The 25,066-nt window shown below is 37.4% G+C and overlaps 1 protein-coding gene across 1 annotated transcript in view; it reads left to right on the top strand.

The window, feature by feature from the left end:
- Positions 1 to 24,849, top strand: part of TSPAN2 (tetraspanin 2) — a 55,781-nt gene extending 30,932 nt beyond the window's left edge. The window contains exons 3-8 of the mRNA XM_007428923.4: positions 10,401 to 10,498; positions 11,398 to 11,472; positions 12,090 to 12,185; positions 15,267 to 15,338; positions 17,622 to 17,705; positions 18,577 to 24,849. Of these exons, the coding sequence (XP_007428985.1) occupies positions 10,401 to 10,498; positions 11,398 to 11,472; positions 12,090 to 12,185; positions 15,267 to 15,338; positions 17,622 to 17,705; positions 18,577 to 18,642 (491 nt within the window). The 3' untranslated portion in view covers positions 18,643 to 24,849. The remainder of the gene's footprint in view (positions 1 to 10,400; positions 10,499 to 11,397; positions 11,473 to 12,089; positions 12,186 to 15,266; positions 15,339 to 17,621; positions 17,706 to 18,576) is intronic.
- The last annotated feature ends 217 nt before the right edge of the window (positions 24,850 to 25,066 follow it).

Below are 25,066 nucleotides of genomic sequence, written 5' to 3'. Positions count from 1 at the left end.
CACATCATCACATCATCACCACATCATCAGTCTGCAGTCGTTAAACACCCATTCATTCTTGATCCTATATCTTCTTGCTTCAGCACGTGGACTCCCACTACTTCCAATTTATATTTATTCGTCCTCACATACCCAACTGTCATTTCCATATAAAATGTGGGCAGAAGCATATTATTATACACAGCCATTTTCTCTTCTTTCAACAAGCATTAATTCTTCACAGCAGAGCACATAATATCCATTACTTTTTACAAGCCTTTGCACATCTTGAAATGTTTCTATTTCCCCATTTTTAGACAACATTCTGCTAAAGTACATAAATTCATTTACTATCTCTAGATTTTTGCTATTTATGTGTAACTTGCAACTCCATTTTTCCTATCAAACACTACCTTTGTCTTTGGTCTTTGATACATTACTTTTTGGATCCATACAGTATTCATAATTAGATTCCATCTAACATTTGTTGCAAGTTAGATTCAGGTTCTCAGCCAATAATAAGGTATCACCTGTATATACAAGTACATATACGTTCATATTCTCAACCGACACTTCAAGCATGACTTATACATCCATTACAAGCATGACTTATACATCCATTAATACATTAAACGAAGAATTATCATGCATCCTTATCGTGTTCTCTGCTCAGTGTTGAACCATTTGCCAAGCATTCAATCTATTTTCTTTACTTCCACACATATACTGTTCTTCTCATATTTAGCCATCAACTTTCAGTTCCTTATTTGCACTGAACAGGCCATTTTTCAAGCCTATTAACTTTATTAAAAAATCCTTTAAGTCAACAAACATACTATAAACTTTGTTTCTCACATTCTTATATTTCTCAATGACCTGCTAAAGAGCAAAACTCTGGTCTGCACATCTTTGGCTTGCAGAAAGGCACACTGAACTTTCCAAATTTTGCTTGTTGTCACTTATTTTTTTCCTTTTAGTCAGAATTCTGCACAGCACACTTAAACTAATTCTCTTGTAGTTTTTGCATTCCTTTTTCTTTGTAGAGGGGGACAATAAAGGCATTCTTTCAGTCTTGAGGCACAGATGAAATCTTCACGTACCCATTAAAACAAGCCATGCAGCCTACTGCATAAGCAAACTACACCCATATTTTAATAGCTCTGTAGCTATACCATTTACAGCTGCAGATTCACAATTTTTCAACCTTCTTGGAGCACTTATGACTTCCTTTTCATCATTTGGAGGCCAAATCCTATGAAGACCAGTTAAAAGAACTTGGTATCTTTAGCCTGAAGAGAAGGGCAAGGGGAGACATAAGTCCAGTCTTTCAGTGCATTCCAATGCAAGGCAGAGGGTATGGATTTATTCTCCATAGCACTCATGGGTAAGACCAGAACCAATGGACAGAAGTTTTATAGAGGGAGCTCCAAACTTAAAATAAGAAAGAATTTCTCGACTATAAGAGCTATTAAGTAGTTCCTCCTGAAGTCACGGGTGCTCCATCACTGGAGGTTTTCAAGAAAAATTGGACAGCCATTTGTCCAGAATGGTATGAAGATTCCTGCCCTCAGCATGGGAATGGACTAGCTGACCTCCAAGGTACCTTTTGACCCTTTGATTCTATTTTTTTTTTCTTGGACATTATCATTTATAACATTTGTTTCAATTCAGCTCTTTTACAGTATCCCTTTCATTCCCATACTGAAATACTTATTTCAAGAATTTCTCCATTCGTTTTCATCCCAAATAATTTTCATCATTTTCATTTTTAACTAATGGACCTCTACTGAAGGCTTCTTTTTTAGCCCTCTCAGCCCCTTCCAAAAGATCTTTTTATTTCCAACAAAATTGATCAGTATGTTCTTTGCCTCTTTAATTATTCCTTGCTATTTTGGGCTATTCTTTACAACTACCTTTTTCTCTATATATACATACAATATTGTTCTTTCATTCTCACTTTTTGCAGCAATTATTGTCTTATATCTCTTTTTTCTCATCCTCAGCCTCTTTCACTTCATCATTTCACCAAGCATCCTTCCCATTGTATCATAATTTGTTTTACTCTGTTCCAGATAGCTTCTACATTTTCTTTCATTCACTTTGTTGGGAGACTAATTATCTTCTAATATTTTTTCATAAAGGATTCAGAATAATATTTTCCCCTGGATCACGTTGATTCAGAATATTGCACAATTTTTCCCCCAAACCTTTATCTGACTCTTCCGTTATCATCCTTCATATAATATGCAATTATCACAAGTTTACAGATTCCTAATGTCATATAGACCTATAATAACCTAGATGAAAATAGAGAATACATTTTAGCCCTTTCATTTGTAATTAAACCTATAATTAAACTTTGCCTGAATCCATTCATCAACTCCACTACACAAGATCCCACTATCTTCATTCAGATTTATTACATCCTTTTACTTTCTCTTAGTTTCAGTCACACGATATATTTATTTTTCTTTCATTTCACCCATTATTTTGTACCCTATCATTTACTTCTCTTTCATTTCAAACCACAGTCTTTCACATGCCATGATCATCACTAAATGAATTCATAGAGCCACCAGATGAACTCTACCACCCATCAGAGCTTTTGTTAATTAATGCTTTCACATAATTCTTTTAGTAAGATAAAGTAAATGTAGACTAGATTACCTGCCTTAGTCATATCTACACTATATGCAGTGTTGCTGGCTAACAGTAAAGGCAGTACCAGTCAGTTTTGGCACATTTTAGCCAATGTGCTACAAGCTTAGCCAAAGCCCAGTTTTGTCCCAAGCATGCTTTCTTTACTCATTGCAAGCTAGGATTGCTAATCTAGGGATTGTCTTGGAGGGAAACATACTGTTGCTCATATCCCACCAACTATGTGCTATAGTGGGGTGCAAAACATTACATTTCACAAAAAACTAAAGTATCAAACTGAGTATGTGGGCAAAAATTATTTCCAATATAGATTGATTCAAACAAAGGCTAGAAAATTATTTGTCCAGTAATCCATTAATGTGGATTCTTACACTGGGCAGTAAGTTGGAATCAGTGACCTAAATGCCCTCTTCCAATTGTATGATTCTTCCTAATACTTTGTACAGTTATGCAAAGATGAAATAAAGTAATTCTAGTATCTCCAGTCTCTTAAAAAGATGTGTATGATAGTCATAGAGCATGTTACACAGAATATTTTTAAAAGTTAAACATAATAATATTCATTGTTATAATTATGTTCTGTGCACCCCGCAATATTAAATCCTGCTCCTTTGCTCTACTGTATCATTTTTAATAGTTACAGTATTCCCATCATTAAATCCATAACTGTTTATGAGTTGACCCTGGATTTAGCACTTCATTACGTGTGTTCTTCAATGTCATTGCTTGCTTTTTGAAATTAAAACTGAGTGCAAGAATCCCTGATCTAGACCAGGACCTCAGTGCCCAAGAAGATGCAATTTCCCCCTTTTCTTTCCTTCCACAATCCTGAAGAAAAACCTTACAGTATATAACTCATATGGCAATACAAAGGATTTAGCTGGCCCCTCCAATTATTGATAACCAATAGCAGCATTTTTTGCTCCAACTATTTGGCATGTGGGAACCATGTGGGAAAGGGTGACTTTTTTCCCCCCAGATTGTGGCAGGGGTGCCCCCCACTTGATTGGGGACCTCATACTTCCTTGTAATACTTCAACAATTTTTAAAGAAATGATGTCATTTCAAACAATGTATGTAACATTGCCATTTGGCTCAGAGTGCCTGCTTGAAAAGGTGGATTGAATGTTCTGATATCTGGTGTACAAAGACATGAAACACCATTATGTTTGCCCCAGTCTGTTCTCTTTCTTTTCCATAATGAAAGAATTACAGTAAGAGTTAATTAATCATTTAAAGCTACTACTATGAGGCCATTTTGTAATGCAGTTTTTAGGGTAGTAAAGTTTTCTTATGGAAAGGCTAAGACTACCAGATTTTGTGGGCTGCAGAAATCTAGAGCATCACTAGATCGGAGCACAGAGATACAGAAATTTCTCAACTGTTCTCTAGGGGCCATCCAATTTTTTGTAAAACAAATCTGGCTGCCCTAGAAATGGCTAAGCAGAGAAATCAGGCAATTTCATCCCCACCAAATCATTTCAACTATCCCCAAATAAAAATTTGTGGCACTACAATGCAGTGCAACATGGTATATATACCAAGTACTAGAGCCCTATATTCCAAATCCTTAATCATGATAGGAGACATTTTTAGCAGACATAGAGAAGTATTTGATATAGTATGTGTACAGTATTTTTCTACATTTGTGATCTGATCCTGTAAAATGCTTTCAAATCCTGCTGTAATCAATCAATCAATCAATCAATCAAATAAATAAATAAATGTAGAAAATATTCTAATTCACTGGCAGAATTGTGAGGGGAGAGAGGAAAGAAATATAATTATCTAAATATTGTTTCTAATTATCTTGAGCCGTTAACTCTCCAGATTCTCATTCAAAATGAGGAAATCTTAATTTCCTTTTAATATCTGCCTCTTGTATTCAATTGCATCTGTGGGAGCTATGTTTATGCTCTACAAACCTATTTAGAATTCTTGACAATAAACTTGGAAAAGTATTCACTAAGGAGAAAATAATTGCTGAAACCAATATTTTAAGATGCTAGTTCCAGTTCTTTCTTTGTATTATGCTACTAGCAAACCTCAGCTTCATAACACTGCCATGATCAAACATGAGCATGCAAAGTCACAACTGAAGCAAACATAAAACAATGGAGATTCCCCCGATTTTTTTCTGTTGATTTGATTGTTCCATGCCTCGTCTAATAGTCTTATTATATTCTATTGCACATGCCATGACCGTTTTACTGAAGAGAAGCCCAGGCACTGTTTTGAGAAAAAACCTGGAAATTATATTTCCGTGGTTCTTGACGCTTGAGATGTTCCGACGTCAGCACCTCAGCATAAGCAAGGCAATATGCCTCTAGCTTCAATTCTGTTAATCAACCTCATTCTAGTGGAATTTTCTAGTAGAGAAAAACCTATTGTGAACAAGTCCCAAACATCTGTGGGATTTGGATCTGTTTTATTATGTGTTTTGGGCAGGTGAAACAGAGATTTTTTTATGTTGTGAGTTTTCATTTCCAAGTCTGGATGCTATTATTAGTCAGCCTTTTACTGGGTAACTTGGAGCAATTTACTTTCTACCCAATTTGACCTTACAGACTGGCTATTAGGATAGTAGTGGACAACTTTGCATAGTTGGGAACTACATCCACACCTATAATTATGTGCCACATATCTGGAACACCATGAATTACTTCCTGTTCAAGAGGATTTACTTCTGGAAAGCGTTTGTTTCACAACCAGAATAGCTGGTCTAACAAGAAAAATTGAATGTTCTAGAGCTCCCTGAAACATTTCAGATCTGGAAAGATTTTTCCATATGTCTAATACATCATTTTGAGAGCAAGGGCCATGGTGAGAAGGACAGTGGCATAATGATGTCATTAGAGAGACTAAGGTGGAACTTGAGATCTTTTGGTGTGTTGGTTCAGGGGAAGTTTTGAGGCTTAAAGCATCATTCTTCATTCAAGTCAAAAACTGGCCGGAAAATGTACCTCTTTTATTTAGTGGTTTATGCTGCTGAAAACTCTGGAGACTTCAGGTACTGAAACACTAATAATAGTAATTGATGATAATGATGATGGGTTGGGGGCCACAGGAAGCCAATGACTCATAATGCCCACCTCTGAGTAATGTGTCTCCAATGTCTCCAAATTACAGAGACAAATGGTTCCTTTCATATCCCAATTTATGTCCTATTGATGGAACATAAACACTACAAGTGTTGATTTTGGTGTTTCTCTCCAAGTATCCGTAAAGATGTTACAATAGATATTGTATATCTTATATTTTCTTTTGCTTTGCTTTAAATCAGCTTGTATATAAACTAACCAGAGCTCCTTATCTAGTTGTCTGTTGTCTGGGCTCTTAATAATGGTAGTGGTTACTAGCTTTGCTAGGAAGGACTTACATCATTAGACATGGTATAATTGGTGCTGTGGGATTTCTAGTAAATTAGATATCAGCTGCATAAACAAGCAAACTTCCTCTGAGGTTAATTATGTGTGGAAACACTAGCTGAAAGTTTGCATGTCACCTTAGAGACAGGGCTCTGAAGCAGAGAAGAAACAAAGAATGCACAGCTTGCCTGTCTGGAATATAGTAGTCCATATCTCTAACAATGCCATTACTCCACTCTCTGCGCAGCTGCAGAGTCCTCTCCAACCACCCCATAAGCAGTGCAGTGAGATGGAATTCTGCATTCACCACTTAAGACAAAGACTGTCTTCATCCTTGATTATCACACAAAGTACTCTTTTTCTTTCTTGCTAGATGTTTAGCCTTGTTGCAAGGCAACTGATGTCCCTGCCATACTCAGATGGAACTCTCTTATTGCTAAGAGCAAATCAGAGGGGAAAAAGCTTTGACCTCATGTAAGAAGAAAGACGCTTTTTTTTTTTTGCAAGGACTGAACAAGAGATAGAGCTGAGATGATCATAAAGCAGTTTTATATGCCCCTAGAGGCTCTTCCAAGGATGTTTGTCTGTCACACAGGTGGTGTGCATCTTCACCATAGCTACCTACTTAAGGACTCTCAGCTCTTGAGTAGCATGAGAGGAGCCACATTCAAGCAAAGTGGGACCAGGGCAAAAAAATGGGGAGGTGGGCAAACAAAAAAAAATTAAATTTGATTCTATTTAGATAAAATAAAAATCTAAATAAAATTAAACTTATTAAATACAGATAATGTGATTCTTATGTGTCAGATAATTTTTTACTTCAGTCTCATTAAAAATTATAGTTAGGCTGCAATGTCTTGGCCCAGATTGTGTATTTTTGCCTTAATAACAATGGCCACAGAACAGAGGTAGCTAAGAAAATTGTTGCTGGCCTGTTGAACCTATGAAACAGTGAACAGAAGTTGTAGCCCCTGATAGCTCAATGGCCTGTGTCTTTCTCCTTGTTTAAGGCAGCCCCTGCAAACCTCTTGGCCTTGCCTTAGTTTCCCTACACTGGGGGTTGTTTTCTTCCCTTGGATGATGTTTTAATGCAGGATTCCCTGCTCTGTCCACTCAAAAGAGTTACCAGGCTGTCCTTCGCTGGTAGAGCTGTTAGCATTTCACTTGTGTGAGTCACTGAGCCAAACTGTCCTCTTTAGGCAAAGCTTCCTGTTAAGGCTTGCTAACAGGAAGCAACAGGAATCCCACTGACCTTGCTGAACACATTCTCTCCTGGAAGACCAGGGGTCTGATGCTGTGTGGAGGGCTGCCTCCAGAGAATAAAAAGAGTGGAGAAATTAGCCCTCTTGAAGAGGTTTGACCCTGCCTTGCAAAGTTCTAATAGAGCCTGGTACTGAATTGCATCCCTCCCTCCATCCATGGTGACATCATCTGGAAAATATGAATGAGAGAAATTACTCAAACAAGATAAAGTCTTTTTGGACCCCTACATTTTGTTTTCATCATTCACAGTGTGTTCAAACCACAGATGGTGAACTTATGTATTCTCAGAGGCCACAATGAAGGGCTGAGGAGCAAGATTTTTCAAACTGACCCAATCTTCCCATATAAGGAGTGCCATGCTACATAGTTGTCTTTAAAGAGGTACTTGGAGTTAAATAAAATTGCTGATAGTTTGGGTTCCCTGGTTTATAGCATGCAAAAGGCAGAGTATATTTTAGAATACTTAAAATGCATTCTTTATCAGAGCGAGGGTCCAGGGCAGTACAATGCCTGCATGAAAATGTCTGTTACCTTCAAAAATGGCACCCACAACTGCTATCCAAGATTCATCACATTTTAAATAATATCTAAGTTATATTTTTAAAAATCTGGCCAAATTATCACATCTCAGGGTTTTGTCCCTGATAGTCTTCAATTGCACACAAAAAGAAGGGGAGCTGGGGGAGAGAATATGTGATTAAGAAGCTTGTGCCATTGACTCCACAGAGGAATTGGGAGGAAAAGAGAGGATAAGAGGTAAAACCATATAAAGAAAAGTGGTCTATCCTGCAAAGATCAGAACTTTCTGGAAAATAGCAAGGTGTACATAGACCCAAAGATATCTAGTAGAGCAAGCACATGCTTTAGAACTGGCTTCAAAACTCAGGTTGCAAGCATTTAGCTAAGAAAGGTCTCTACATGACATTTTCAAAGTAATTCTTATTCATAATGTGAATAACATGCATAATTCTTATGCATAATGTGGATAGAACAAAAAATTATTTTGAAGGATCAAAATAAATTCTCTGTATTATGGCAGCAGCTTTAGTCCTTGAAAGAATGACATATTTTTAACAAACTCCTTTACAAAATAAAAAGCTTGAAAACAACCTCTTAAAGAGTGGACATATTGTGCCCTCTTGTGGAGCAGTTGAGCCTTGTATCTCTTTTACCCCCAGCCTCAAAAGGTCTTTTTGGATAATCACCCACATTTCTACCTTGTGGACTCTCAAGTCAACTGTCTTCATATTTCCATTCAGTGTGATTAACAGCAGGAAAATATGAACCTTTGTGCGGTGACATTCAGAATAATTGCAAATTGAAAGTTGAAATGGGCTCTCAGAAGTTTGATGAGTGCAAACAAGATTTGCCATTAGCTTGACAGCAGCTGTTTCTTGACCAAGTTGTATAATTTTGGAAGATGGTTACTGTATTTCCTAAAGCGGGTTGCTGAACCATTCGATTCCTAAAATTGTGCATGAAGTTGTTCATTTCAAACCAGTTAATTATTAATAATCATGCATTTCCAAGTCCATAAATTGTATTCTGGTGAGCCCCTGATGCTTTTATGCTTCGGAAACATTTAGTACTAGAGCTGTTGCTTATTAGGAAGAAGTGTTTGGGCCACCCATTAACTCACTTTGAATATTCAGAACCAATTTAAAGGGAATCACATGCTCTATTCAGAAGAATCTTGCTGACTTTTTATTGCAAGACAGATTTTGCGCCTTTATTTAGTTTATATAATTTCTGAGTTATCCTGAATATTTCACTTTTTATCTTTTTCTTTCCAACTTGTCATCTTTTCTGTCTCTGAAGAGTGGTTTGGCATTTTATTTTTGTTTTATTTTGTTTTTGAAGAGACACACCTAAATAATCTGGGTAACACAGTCTTTGGTAAAAGATGCTGGAGAAATGTTTGAGATGCGCCGTTCCATTCAGTGAGAGCATTAAGAAAATGTGTAAAGATGGAAGCCAGCAGAACTACAAAGAAAAACTACAAAGTGGGTTGTTCTTAGCTGTATTTTATATGTGCAGAGCAGGAACATGAAAAATATCCCTTGGCTTTGTTCACAGCCATATTTTTTTGAGGTGCAGGAAGGAGCAATACAGAGCTGGCTGCCAATGCAATACTTAGTTCCCCAGTTTATTTTCGCCACATGGTAGTATGTGACACACCACACAATCATTTTCCAACCTTTTCTCTCTCAAGCCTTTGGGTCAGTGTAAAGTTACAGAGGCCCTGCTACCCAATCAGAACAGAGCTATATTTCAAATCTTCATTGAATTGCAAGGAAATTGGCCTACAACCAGGCATCAAGAATTCAGCTGTGTCCTGGGAGGTTGTGTTGGGAAGCTTGCACCCCTACAGCACATGTAGTCCCAGCCTACATTCAGAGACCTCCACATTCAGCTCAGGCTAGCATTGGGCAGAGAAAGTTTTGTGAACTTTTTCACAGTGCAGTCTTATTTATTTTGATTACAGTTGGAGTCAGCAACTTGGTTGTTACATGAAGCAGTCACTAAGTGAAACCACTACTGTGCTTATGATTTTACTTCAGCTTTCCTTTGCTTTACAGACCTGTGAAGATCATAAATTGGTTATAAAGTTACTTTTTCATCACCGTTGTAACTGCGAATGGTAGCTAAATGAGGCACTCACTAAAGGAAGGCTACCTGTAATAGCCTTTCCCAGCTCTGTTGGCTGAAGATGATAACAGTTTTAGATACAAATGTTACATTATAAAATGCCCCCACGTACCTCTCTGCTCTAGGTAGGTAGATTGTATATACTTTCTGAGAGCTTCTAGATATCCCCTCTTGCTACCACTGAGCACCAGGACTGCATATAGTCAGTGCACTGCATATAGTCATCTAAAGTGCAAAGGTTCATGCGTTCAGTTCCCAATAGAGGATATGAACCACATACAATAACCTGCATCTGAAGAGTCCCAGTGAGGATGAAACCAGTCCCATGGTGCTTCCTGGTAGTCAGTGTAACTGGATAGCTTAGAATGATTCCTTTACAAGAAACCAGGACTCTAGTAATTAACTGACTTGTGGGTCTCCCTGGTGACAAAAATAACAGATAGGAGTTTGGAAATAACGTGGTAATTCTGTCTTTCCTTACAGGACTGTATGTGCTGGTGGGTGCAGGAGTGCTGATGATGATAGTAGGATTTTTTGGGTGCTGCGGAGCAGCACGGGAGTCTCAGTGCCTGCTTGGAGCAGTAAGTAATGGACATGTACAACAAGGTGACGTCAGGCCCCTCTCAAATGCAAAATTTAGTCAATCATTGTTCATTAAGCCAAACATTAGTATAAGGTCCCAGGTTCTCCCTTTGCTAAAGTATTTGTATTTTGTTTCATTCCAAGTCCAAAACAGGGAAATCTGTTTTTAAATACAAATATCAAACTGTAATTTAAGATCATGGTTAGCCAACTGGCATTAAAACAAAACTATTTTTGACATAACAGAAAGCAGATCAAAGTTGGCATAAAAGGAAGAGAGATTTTTTAAAAAGAGTGGGTGGATCTGACATCATCCCCAGCTGAATAAATTATAGTTTATTAAGCCAGGACACCTATATTGAAACCAATTTGCTGTACATTGGAGAAAAGAGGAAGGTGGAGCATGTAAAGCTTTCATATAAATGCAATAACTTAGAAGTCCCTTTATTATCTTCCCGTAATGCCCCAGAAGTCATAGTCAGAAGTAACTGACATTCAGTTTGACAGGGCCTACTTCTATTTAAGTGGGTATAGGATTTCATGAAGCATTAATTTGCAATTCTATATTCACTTACCAGAATGCATCCTCTTTGAATGTTGTGGGACTTACTGCTTGAGCAAAGTATACAGAGAATTCTGTCGCAAAGGCTCTGGATATATTGCAGTGTTAGAAGCACCTCTTTGATAATTTCTTTGTTCCACCCTTTCCTTGAAGTGTGAAATTATCCTGATTTAAGGAGTTGAACTAGAACCTCCCCTTTGCCCCTTTATCCTTGGCCTATATAAGGTATTTCTGTTATTAAAACCACTATTTCTCAACCTCAGAGAAAGGATTTACATGTTGCTTTCAAGATTCCATAAAAGTTTAACCTCTAATCTTATCTCCATTCTGTTGTAGTTTTTTACTTGCTTGTTGGTGATTTTTGCCGCTGAAATCACTGCAGGGGTTTTTGCTTTTCTGGGCAAGAAGACGGTAAGTGAAATGCTTGTTGTGTGCTGTCCTAAATATCTTTAACTGAAAGATAGTTTAAAAGGGTAAAATCTCCTTAGAGTTAAGTCCTGGTGACTTCATGGATGTGTCTTGGCAAATATATAGAAAAGGTTTTCTGTTGCCTTTTTTGGAGAACTTTTTTTTGCTTCCTAGGCTAAGATCTGATATTTCCCAACAGCATACTCTGTCATTTGTGTAGCAATGTTTTGTATGAAATGGCCCAACCTGCCCAGGCAATTTCCTTTTGCATCCTATCAGCCATGCCCCATTCACCAGTCATGCTGCACCACAGCCAAAGCCTAGAGCTTGCTTTCTTGTGCCCCCAAAGTGCTGTGGGTTCGATCTTTGACATGTCTGTCTGTAAATAGCTAAAGCTTTCTACCCTAAGTTTGACTGTAGCCCTCTTTGTTGCTTCATTCTTACCTCCATCCATCTTCTGTATATTCTCAAGTGGTAGAACAACCAGAGGACTGGAGAGAAGCCCTGAATTTCCTGTAACTGAACCTCTGCTGGTTTCCTGTAACTGAACCTCTGCTGGTTTCCCCACTACCCTTCATATCTAATTAGGATGTCTGTTGTTGTGGTTGTTATTTCTGCAGGCAGTCAGTGAAGTCCAAGCTATCTATGAGGAAGCTTATGAAAACTACATCAATGATCAAAGCAAAAACAAAACACTCATCACATTTCATGATGCAGTGAGTAATATGAATTCAGATATTTTGCTCACCAATGTTGCTTTTAGATGGTTTCAGAATACCACTATTTGGTAATGAATCCTAGGATTCAATTTGTGTAATGTTTGTCTTTCCCTTTCTGGAATTTTTCTTCCTACTGAATCCAGGCAAGATTCTATGTGACACCTGATTTCAAAGTCTTTTAAAGTTAGTTTTCTGTGATTTCTTAATTTGCTATAATTGTCAGCAACCTTTCCAGGCCTTGGTATACACATCCTTCTAAATCTCCCTAAATTTGGAAATATGGCAATATTTCATGAGATTCCTACTGGAAGACCCTAGTAAAGAGCTGAAGTCTTATTAAATCACATGCAATATCTTGGAAGGACTGTGGGCATCATTGGCAGGAAGGGATAATGAGTGTCTTGGGATGGAGACCATATTGATTTATTATAGTCATTCTCAAAGAAAGTCATGATAGCAAATATAAACTATTTCCACCACCATTCCTTTAAAAAATATTTATTATAATTCTCTTGGTATTTGCAAGACTGCCTGTATAGTCTGTTTTACTCATATCTATGGTGAGATATGTTTTACAAGTCCTCCATGTTTATTTCTGTCATCAATAGCTATGTCTACTTTTTCCTTAGCAGGGCCTAGATCAATGTTTCCCAAAGTGTGGTCTGTGGCTCAGAACCATTTCTTGTAAAAGAAAAGAAAAAGAAACCCTAGTCCTTAGAAATTATGCAAATAGTCACTCTTTCCCCTCTGACTAAAGTGCTGGGTGCAGTCTCCCAAACACTGACTGAAAGGGAAAGTGGAAGGCTTTTCTCTGAAGTTTCTAACCAGAGTGCTGGTAAGTCAAAGACCTAAGTATTAAAAACCTCACTTCACCATGTGCAAAAGTCTATCTTCCATTTTGCACATATAAAGCAATAGAAAAAAAAATAGGCTGCAGACAAACAACACTGCAATGAATTGGCTCCCAGACTTTCATTTATTTATTTATTTATTATATTTATATATAATATTATATATTATATATTTATATTTATAAATATATAAATTATATAATTTAATATATATAATTATAAATTATATTTATATATAATATTATTATATATATATTATATAATATATATTATATATATATATATATATATATATATATATATGGCAATTTGGAAGTTTCCTTGAGCCAGAAAATGAGAGCGGGAAGCATATAAAATTGTAAAGTGAGTAAGTAAGTAAATGTTTATTTTGTTTTCAGTTATATAAAATAAGTGGGCCTCTCCAGTCTTAGTCCACCATTTTCAAGTCTGCATTGAAGCCAGGATTGACATGCGTAGAACTCACATGACCTAAGTATTTATTTGACTCTTAAATATGTGGATTCCTTCACACTACAGTGGCAAGCCTCATTTAGCCTGTCAGTTGACCTCTGCCTCATTCCTTTGGCAGGCTTTCAGTTTTATTAACCACAGAAGCAACCATAATGCCAAGTTTAAAATAAACTCTTACCACACATGTGACCATTTATTGTTCCTTTTTAAATAGTTGTGGTAAGTAAATCCATGGCATAGGGCAAGACTGAGGGAAGGCCCAAGACAGCCCATTCATATTTGGAGTGGAACAGTCCATAATCCTGGCTGTGGTTGTTTCTTTTGTGTGCTTGGCTGACCTTGAGTTCATTTAGCTTAAGAGACTTTGTTGGAAACTGAACTTAATCCAATCCAACCTGATTCTACCATATAATACTGTACTGCCACTCCGCAGCTAATATTCAGGAAGAACCACTAATTCCTTTGTTTCCAATGCTGTAAGATTCCAAACAGCATGTTGCTTTGCCACAAAAAATGTGGGTAGCAGGTTCATGGATTCAAAATGGACAAACCCGCAAATGCAATAGAAGCTGAGATGATTTTTTGGACAAAATAGACTGAAAGAATAACTTTAACTGCAAAGTTTAATTTACAGGACATATTCACAGATAAAGCAAAAACCAAGAAACAGCAACATTCAATAGAGGAATGTGAATACAGAACAGAAACTCATGTTCTTTCAGCTGTCAGGAGCCCCGTCCTTATCACAGACGATGCTGAATGTTCCTCTGATTATGCTGGCTAGTGCACAGCATATTTCCTGGGCAAGCCTGTGTTGAAGCTCATCCTTGTACTTCTAAAAGTCTTTGATTGTTTATACCTCTTGTCTGTTGGTTATCAATAGTTTATGTAAGACAGTGGTAGCTCATACCTCAAACCCTCCCTGCCAGAAGTGGCTGGCCCTGGAGTTAGCAAAGCTTTTCTAAAAGGAAGAGATATCCCTCTTGAGCCAGGCTACATCAGAAATGAGAAACAGCTGGAGGCAGGGGGATTGAAGGGGGAAGATCATAAGCTCACTTTTAAAAATCTGAGGCCTTACCAAGCCATGAGATACCCAAGAATACAGAAAAGAGGCTATTTTATACAGGAAAGCAGAGAGGAAATTGGGCACATTGTTTATTTCTCTTCACCCTTACAATAAACTATCACAATAGCACTACAAACATAGAGCTCATTTGCTGCATTCTGGATCTGATGAAGCTTCCAAGCGGTCTTTAAAGTTAGCCTCATATACGACATGTCACAGAAATCAAGCCGTGAGGTGACTAGGGCAAATGTGACTGTTGGAAGGGCCTCCTAATCTAGAAAAGGCACAACTGGCACACCAGATGAAGCTGTGCAAAGGCTTTCCTGGCCACAGCTGCCACTTGCTCATCAGGCAAGAGTTAAAAGTCCAGGAAGGCCCCCAGATTGCACACAGCTCTTGAACGGAGAATTGCTACCCTACCCAAGGTTAAAGATAGAATAACCCCAGACCTAAGTGGCCCTCACATCCATAGTACTCAAATCTGGTAAGTTTGAATTGGAGATGGTTCCTCCACATCCACAAATTGGATTGAAATTATTAATACATGTTATGCTTTGTAATCAAGTATAAACTTTGAATGATATAATTGGAGTAAACATATTTTGGGTTTTCTGGGTTTGTATGGTATGCTGTAGATTTGAAAATGATTATTTTTGGAAGATTTGTAATGTGTTATCTCTCTCCTCCCAGCTTCAATGCTGTGGAAAAGACAGTGACGCTCAAGTCAAGCCCACCTGTCCAAAAGACCTTGAGTCGCCCAAAGTAAGTGACTCTAACTGTCATGTCATTCTGACAGCAAAGCCAAAAATAGCCTAGGAATGGGGTGAGACATGGTGGGAATATCGTGTCTGGACCCAGATGAGATGGTCTGGACAGGAGCCATTTGGCACCAAAATAGGATGCCAGTAGGATGACTTTAAAGCAATTTGTTTGCTTTGCAAATTATATACACGTTCATATATCTGAACAAGACTGCAAAATAAAGTAAGCAGTATTTATTGCAGCCAGCTTGCTTCCTCTGCCCTTCCTAGTTGTGTGCAACCTCCCAGGATATCAGAACTGGTCATTACAATTTCCTGGTTTTCAACGAATGAAAAATCTCAGCAGAATTTTTTTTTTTAATCTACTTTTCATGCCAATGAAACTTTGCTTCCATAGTGAGTACCAGTGTCTGTGAGTGATCTTCATCAAGATCATAAAGCAGAAGAGAAGGTTAAAGTCCACAGTACAATCATGTCCATAGTTTGCTGTTTAATTTTTTAAAAAAAGAAATGAATTACGTACATTCTATTGTTGGCTGACGTATAGGTTAATACAAACCATGTATATGTGAGGATGCCTAGATTATGCATGCAGCTTGCAGTATATACAGACCATGTTGGTTTCCTCACCCTTATTAAATGGCTTCTTGAGAGAGTTGGCTTAGTCTGATCTGTGTTCTTGAGCCACAGCTTCTGGCTGTCTTCCTCTTTAGAGGCCACTTAGAGCTGGGGCCAAATAGAATTAGATAGCAGACCTAACCAATTTTGGATACAGTACCTGAACTTTCATAGCCAGTTCAAACAAGATAAACCAGACAAACACATAGTTGACAGTCTAATTTTATTTTCAATGAAAATAAGTTACGTGAATGTCATGGATAATGTGTGCCATATAGTTCAGTTCCTTTTCACTGATCTTCCTGTTTGCAGAAATAGCTCATGCATGCATGCCTCACCACTACGTGATACAGTGCAATTCTCTAGTCCAGTATTTTTATTCATACACAAATTGCGTATAGACCTGGAAGATCTCACTTGTATGACTTGGAGAGGCAGAAGCTGTAGCAGGGAAGGAAGAGAATGAAGTCACAGGCATCTGCAGCGGAGGCAAATGAGGAAGCTTGCATCCAATACCTAAGGGGCACAGCTTGCATCCTGACATTGTGACACTTGTACCATCCCAATGAAACCGTCGTATTCTGCAGATGCCAATGTATATAACCGTCTCAATGAACTAAGGCTGTTTTGCTATATAGATAAGAGGGAACAGCAGCAAAGTTAAGAAAGGCCACTTTGTTGTTAATCAATTAAAAAAAAAAATTATTAAAGATTTTCACAAAAGTAAAAAAAAGTGAAATAATAAACAGTAAGATTAAAGAGTAAACAGTAAAAAAAAAAAGATACAAAAAGTGTGAAAATACAAATAGAAAAGATACATAAAGAAGCGATGTCCGATCTTCTTTACAGCAGTTACAAACAAACTTAGTCTCTTTCCTCCCTCATTAAAATTACATAATTCCCTTCTTTCCATTTTCAGCAAAAAGTCTGAGGTTTCCAGTCTTTAATAAAAGAACTCATTGTCTTATCACTGATCAAACAGGTCAATTTTGCCATTTCCCCAAATTCCATCATCTTCACAATCCCCTCCTCCATTGTCAGTATTTCAGTATTTTTCCATCTTTGTACATAATGTTGTCAATCCTTTTTCATTGGGGAAAAAAATCCTTGCATTAAATCAGCTTTTGAATATAATTTTCACAAACTGAATTGATTTAAATGGAGGGTATATAATTTAAATGAAATTATATATGGCATGAGGGCCAAGTGTTTCTATAGTAGGAGAGGGACATGAGATCTTGATTGGACAAAACTGCCAAATACTTAAGATACTACACAAGTTCAAGTGTTTTGCAGTTGTGTTTTGGGAAGCCTGCATCTTTCAAATGAATCCCACCTCATATATTTGGCAGCTCAGGGTTTGCATTCCAGCTACAGCAAAAGCAACAAAAGGAAGAATGGAGCAGAGGATACAGCCAGAGACAGTGTTGGCTGTTCCGGGGGCACTGCTGAAGTTATTATTCTTAGCATAACACAGAAGAAACTGGGGTAGGAAGTATGTTCCAGCATCGCTTAGAACCAGAGAAAGGAGCTGCAAAGAGGAAAAGGTGGTAACAAGGTGCTGGATAAAAACGTATCTGCCCCAGGTAGAGATGGTTGTGAGAATTCATACTTAGTAGATTTAGGAAAGGATTGAAGACTTTAATGTCTTTCATGTCTTTAACAGAACTGTCTGACTGAAATAGAGACTCTTGTTAATTTCAATCTTCATTTACTTGGCATTGTTGGGATTGGAATTGCTGGAATCACAGTAAGTAATTCTCTGATTGCATTGACTATTGTCGTCATCATCATCAATGTATTTACACAAACGTGAAATCTTTCCAAGCCATTGAGATTATAGCAGGTGGCTAAAGAGAACTAAGAATCACTTTAAGCGTCCCTTGCATGGACCTCAGATGGCTCAACACATTGCTATTTAGCAAAGTCTTCTCTAGGACAGTATTTCTCAGCCTCAGCAACATTAAGATGTGTGGACTTCAACTGGCATGCTGGCTGGGGGAATTCTGGGAGCTGAAGTCCACACATCTTAAAGTTGCCAAGGTTGAGAAACACTGCTCTAGAAGTGATGCAAGATATTCAGTGAGCCAACTGTAGTCACAATCCTGCTCCTTCTCTGTAAATGGCAGTGGTTGTTCGTTTTAGAAAAAAAACCATGCATGTTAATTGCTCCCATGCAACCAAGAGCAGAATCTTGGATATGTGAGGATTTCCTTCAAACTGTAATCTTCCATATACTGCTTCATTACATTACATAGTAAGATTCTGGGATAGGGGCATTAGATCAGGAATCAAAGCAAAGTCCAGATGGAGTTTTATGTACCACTCAGAATAATTCAGCATGGGCCTGGCTGGGGGCATAATATAAATAACAGGAATAAAATAAGAATAAACAGGAATAAAATAGAATCAGGTAGATACAGTATCTGGGTATTCCACATTTTTTTCTGAAAAGTAGGGGAAAAAACTTACAAAAAACTTGTACCATCCTACTGTGATCTTGAAGAAGATGGCTAGTGAACATCTTCTGTTCTGTCCTGAGAACAACCACTCAAATTCTCTGAAAGGTTACCCATAGCGGCAAATGGTGCATTCTTTAAAATAATGCTCTCATCTTCCAGATCTTTGGCATGGTCTTCAGCATGGTCCTTTGCTGTGCAATCCGAAACACAAGAGACATGCTTTAGAACTCCTCCTGCATCACGTTATTTTCAACCCAGGACTGAAACAAAGGCTTCAACACAGTTCTGAAGAAGTGCTTGCCCACTCAGCTTAACAATTGTAATCCATTTTTAATTAGAGTGTTAATCAACTGACAGAAAAAGGGGATGTTTGGTGAGTTCAAGAGTTTCCTGTGGTTGCATTTAAAAGTTTAAAACAATTCTGAGGTGAGCAAGTAGGATAGGCTAACAATGCCTTTTTCAAGGCCAACAGTGACATCTAAAACTAAAATTTATTTGAAGTATGACTTTGCACAGGTATGGAAGAATAGGTCCTGTATCTCTGTATTCAAGAATGTCTGCTTGTTTTGGTGCAGATGCACATATACTGTAGTTGTATATACAGTTCCCTTGACCATATGTATGTTTTGTGAGTGTCTATATCTGCATGCATATTTCTGCAATATATATATTATGCACGCACATACACACACTTGGGTGCGTATCCAGGTTAAAGGTTTTTCAAAATGGGGTTCTCTTTACTGATCATTTTTGGAGAAGCAAATTCCTCTAGGAAAATGATATTGAAAAGTAAATATCTCGTCCTATCTTCATTCAGTCTTTTGGAATGTCTCATTTTAAAAAAACTATATTTAAAAAAATGTGTTTTGCTCCTAGCCAGCTGTCCCCTTGGAAGATTCTATCTGTCTGTCTGTGTTCTATTTATATATTTATTTATATGCAGAATGGTTTATATGATAGAGATTGATAGGGAGCTCTCTGGGCTTTTTAAAGAAAAGCAGAGCAAAGACCAAGAGGTAGTATCAAACCAGCAGAGATCAGTTAAAGCTATAGGTTCAATATAAAGTTTTATCGGGGCTGAGGCATCCTGTGGTAGTCATGTTTTTAAATAGGGTTAAAACATGCACAGGTCATCCTTGATGAGGAACTTAATTCCACTCAAAAAACTGTTTCTTGCTTGGGTTTTTTTTCCAAATGCTATCTTTTAGCATCAATCTAATATTGTCCTAATTATTTTTAATCTGGGCCCCAAAAATTGCTTCAGCATAATCTAAAACTGATGCCCAAACTATTTTATACAGTTACTATGATGAACACTCAATCCCCAAATGCACACCATATCCTCTCATGCCATTGTAGCATATCCCTTGAAGTATGTTGATGCAAAAGCAATACCTGTTCACTGGGACTTACTCTCTCATTGGTGCACTTAGGACTGCAGCTTAATTATTTGCTGCAGAGATCATAATAATATTCTGCTGTTTGCAACCTTTTATACATTCCAGCAATTGCATGCTGACTTCACACAATGGAGGAGTACATACCTAATATAGAAATAATATTTATTATTTTCATGTTCCAGTCAAAGTTAACCATGTGCTTCATTCTTTCATTGAAATCAATACTTGTCAAAATTTCTTAACTTTAGGTAAAACTTAACTCAATCTGTGTATGCATATATGCATATTTTTTTAAAATGTTCTTGAAATAATGTGCCCATCCACAAATAAGCAAGGCAGCTATGCTGCGTTTTGAAGTTCAAATCAAACTTTAAAAGCATGAGACGAGCGCTTCAGAATAGGATTATGTGTATAGGAGCACACAGCCCCTAAAGACCATGAACAAATGTTCAGCATTACATTTAAAGATAAGGAGGAAGGGTAGTTGTCATTAATGTCAAGAACAATAACCAGTGATTGTGACAGTTGTGCAACCATTTCATACACAGAATTCATACTAAGCTTCACTGTAGATGTTTGAACTGTGTGCAGCAATATATTTGTTTGGGAAGGAGCAGAAAGATTAGACTGAAAGATGAGAAGCTCTACTTGTTTAAAGTTGCCCTACATCCTGTAGCTGAGAATGTGGTGTCAGCCAAACTAACCTTCAGAATTCAATGCAGTTTGAAAGTCAATTTCGGACTGTTTACCTTTTGCTTTATCTTTGTTCTCGGACCACTAGAAGTCAATGCAGACACGTAGTGCTCAAAGAGAAGCTATTTGTTCTGCTAGAAATTTGTTCCTGCCAGAAAGCGCATGCCAAAACCAGAGGGTTCAAAATTAAGACCCTGCCCTGGTGTTCTGGCTACAGAACTTCAGTTAAAGCATTGAGAGGTGGGCAGATGTACTTTACTACAGTCTGTTTTTGTTTATTGTCTCTGAAAATCAAATTACTGCATGTTATTTTAACTACATCAAGCTATTATCTAGTCATGGCTTAGCTGTCTAAAACTGGATAAATGTAGAAATGATCAATATTCTTAAAATACCTCAGGGGAGAGTTTACAGCTTATAACTGTGCTTTGTATTGTTTATATTTATTTCTACTAAGTTGTGTATTGAAAAATAACCTGGCAGAATTAATTTAGCTAGCCAGAGGAAAATCACTGTGGTGCAGTTTTAATATATTACAATCAATGGGGTTTACCACTTACTTGAATGGGAAGTGCATTGTGGGAACTTTTAAATACCTGGCCCATTTTCTGACAAGCTATAGTTTTAGGAATTAGAACTCAAGCAATTATTCAGTCTTTCTGTCTCTTTTTATTCAGTAGTTTTATTTTCTTTTAAACAGAAATAGGCTATCTAAAAAAAGTTAGGAAATTTTCAAATGTTAATTTAAAAAACTGTCTTAATTATGTGCTCCATGCACATTTTTCATCAAAATATATTCAAAACGTATGATTTCAGGGGAAGCCTGTCTTATCAGGGCCTTCATTTGAAGTTCAGTGTGCACTCAAGTGTGTGTATGTATATGTATATGAGAGAGAGAAAGGGAGAGAGAGAGAAGCCCCAAGTTACATGAGTTATTCCCTTTTTTCTCTCAAACATATATTATGTGTATACCCCATCTCTCCAACAAATTTCAGTTGACTGTTTCTACTACTTGGCCCAGGTAAAATATTTGGACCCATTAGAACATAGCTGAAGTGATAGGGAATATAGCTAAGGAAATGTATCAAATGCACAATTCACCTACCTGTGCTAGAGGCCCATTGGGTGCTGGCAGCTCCTGAAGTTCAGGTGAGGGCCTCATCATGGAGAAGACATCACTAGAAATCCGAGTACCTAAGTGGTCTACCATGTTATTTGGGAAGCAGTTTCATCAGCTCTGCAAGTAGTTCTTGCCAGGAATTTGCAGTTTAACAGAAACAGAAATAAAGATGTAGTCACCTTTATTTTAAAAAATGTCATTGGTATGAACTATCATAATATTGCGACTCTGGACTTAAAGAGGAATTTCTGCTAATTTTCTGTTTTGAAAACGATGTCTTCTTGGAATTTCTATTCCAGAGGAAAAAGAAGATGGAAGGACTTAGAACGGAACCTGCTTTAATGATTTCCCCATATTTGTTAGTTTTTCTTTTTAAATAATATCTCCTTAAGAATAGACTATCTCTTCCATTATAATGCTAGCCATTCTCAAATGAGACCAGAAGCAATTTAAAAATGGAAACAGCAGGATGTGAAATAGACATTAGAAAAATCAGTAATTTCTGAGTCTTTGTAGAGATCAGCCTGTCCTATTGTCCTCAGCTCTGGTTTGTTCCCTGTCTTTTGCATTTGTCATCCTGTGTTTCATGCAGACTCAGGGCTCATTCAGCTAGATCACACATAAGCATATGGCAATGCTGTTGCGCTGCTTCCCTATTCTGTATTCCAGCTTTTCAGAGTACTTCGTGAAGCTGCTTCATGTCAGTCCATGTAACTGGCAGAGACTAGTATCGATAAGTTTGGGAAAATCTTTGGGAAAGACTGGAAAATCTTCTGTGTTCCAAGTTTTCCCAATCAGGAGCAGAAGACAAATCCTGCTTAACTTGTGCTCCTGCTTTCTCATTTTTATTGTTTTTCTCTCCTTATCTGGGTTGTAGAAGAAACAGGTGAGCTGTATTATGTAAATAATAGGTTGAAAGGAGAGCTCTATTTTACTTCATTCTGGTAGTTGCATTTTTATGCTGGAAAAGGACACCAACTCCCTGTGCTAGCCCAAAAATGATAATATCAAACAAGTACCAGGCCAGAAATGGTTCCAAACTGTCTGCTGATCGCCATTTGCGATTTTTATGAAATGGCTGTCCTTTGCAGACCTCGGATCTCCTTGCTGAACAACACTAATAAATAAATTGTGGCTTTAACACCAGGATGAAGGGTGGGTGGGAGGATATGGTAGCTATGAAGATGGATTGGAAGATGCACACACTGTCTGGTCCTGGAAAAGCAGAGCAGCAGAGCCATACATCTATACATCTATGCCATTGCTTTTTAAAAATTTTGTATTGGAGGGCTGGCAACTTTTTGCTGTTGCCTTCTTGCTATTGGAAAAACCTATTGGAAGTCTTGCTTCCAAAATGTTATCTACTATTGCTTGGCTGCTTCTTTATCTTTAAGTGCCTTTTGGGGAACAGGGCAGAATGCCAGTTCTGTAAGTAGAGCTTTGAAATTAAAATCAGACGTGAAGATTATTCATTTTTAGTGAGTTCCTATTTCCTTGCATCCCACTGTATTTATTTTTATGAATGTAATCGTTACACCTGTCCTAAGGTCATCTGCTCCTTAAAAATAATAAAAGAATGTGTGTTTGAAATGCAGGTCGGAATTAAATATATTGATGATGTGTACAAAAACTTACCAGTGCCTTTAAGAACACCACAGCTCTATCCTCCTGATCTCAGCATTTCCAGTGTCATTTTGGTGGGGAGTCCCTTGCACTGAATTATATCTCAGGAACATTGTACCTTGAATGTTGGACAGGATTAATTCTTGGACTACATTTTTCTATAGTATGTAAATTATATATGTATACTATTGGCATACACATTTTCTGAGTTGATTCACTGAGAGGACCAAGTCAGACATGCTGAGAATGGCCCAAAGCTTGCCCCCAAATCCATGAGAACCAGCCCACAGCTTCTCTTTCATGTTCACTGAATCAGCAATTATGTGATACTTAGTATGAGATGTTCCTGATGATACACTGCAGGGATACATGGGTGACATTTTGATGTTTGTGAGGTATACGCTCTTTGAATTGTGCTATTGCCTCATTGACTGAAATTTGACATCCTCACTTAATTTCTCAACTGTGTTAAGGAATGCAGCCTTTCTTAATACTAACAAATTATCATTATGAAGATACTAGAGGCAGCAGTTTTAGAAAGATGTGGAGGCTGTAGGGTGAGATTCTCCCAAAAGCCTTCAGGAAGAAACAGCACTTATTAAAACACACAGAGATATATGGGCTACCTCAGCACTATGACACTGCAAACTTGTAAAGCAGTGCCTTATTATAGGAGAAGGAGCAAATAAATTGAGGAGCCTTTAAAAAGCACTTATTAAACCTTATTTTGAAGAGCAGCTTCTCCTAGTTTTGTCCTTTGGAAAGCCATGGGCACATTATGCATCTAATAGATGCTCTGTCCTGCTTAATACAAATTCTCAGTAACCATGGGGATGATTATACTGAGTTCCAGACCCTTCACTGTCTTTCGGGAGTAGTGCATTGTATCTGCTGGAGAACTGGGCTTCGTTCTTCCCAGGAAATCTGCATGGATCAAGCAAGACCAGAAAGATACAGCATCCAAAAATAGCTGTATGCTTACTTTGCAGATTCCCTTTGTGGAATCCATTCTTTTATTTAAGAATACATTACTGTCTATTGCAGTAGTTGTACATAACTAGTATTTTCACCCCTTGAAATGTGTATTTTAGAGTTTGTGCAAAAGACTTCATTAATTCTTCAAATGTTGATAAAAATGTAAATATAGTACTCCTTTCCAATGTTTCTGCTATCTAGCAGCACGATGGATCAAGCTGTTTTCATGGGGAATTAAGTAACTTTCCCATGTAGTCATTGTGTAAATGTTATTAGCAGTTGATGTTATTGAAACATATTTAGTTTGGTCTGTTTTCTTAATGCATTTTTATCATTGTTTCTCTACTGAAGTTGATGCAAAAGTCTAATAAAAATAATTTGAAATAAATGTAACGGCAGGGGTTTTTTGTTAGCTAACTTTATAAGATGTATTGCATGTACCAGTTTCCTTTCTCAGATATACTCATTGTGTTTTGCAATAAAAGATAATGTTTTGGGGATGAAAGAAGACTGTGCTAAGACATGTTATGGTAGAGCACATATGTTATAGTAGATATCACAGAGCTGTGCAAGATCCCCACATGCATTTCATTTTTTATTCTGAGTTTCATTTTGATTGCTCTCCTGTAAATTCAAAACGATAGCAAACTGATTGTTTTTCCTCACAGTATTTGGGCAACATTGTTTTAGACTAGTTAAGGTGTAGGTGTCCTACATTTGTTTATTCTTTCAACATAAATTACTACATAGTTTTGCTTACCCATTTTCTTAAGAAAACTGTGGCACAATTTCCCCTCAAATATTGCAGCACTAATTATTTAAGAAGTCAAGCAGGCTG

Source organism: Python bivittatus, unplaced genomic scaffold (genome assembly GCF_059951505.1).
Source record: "Python bivittatus isolate LINGU-HERP-01145 unplaced genomic scaffold, Pbiv_v1 ctg000700_np1212, whole genome shotgun sequence".
In the NCBI taxonomy this organism is placed as follows: Eukaryota; Metazoa; Chordata; class Lepidosauria; order Squamata; family Pythonidae; genus Python; species Python bivittatus.
The sequence above is the reverse complement of the archived record's forward strand: the minus strand, read 5'-3'. Positions and strand labels throughout refer to the sequence as shown.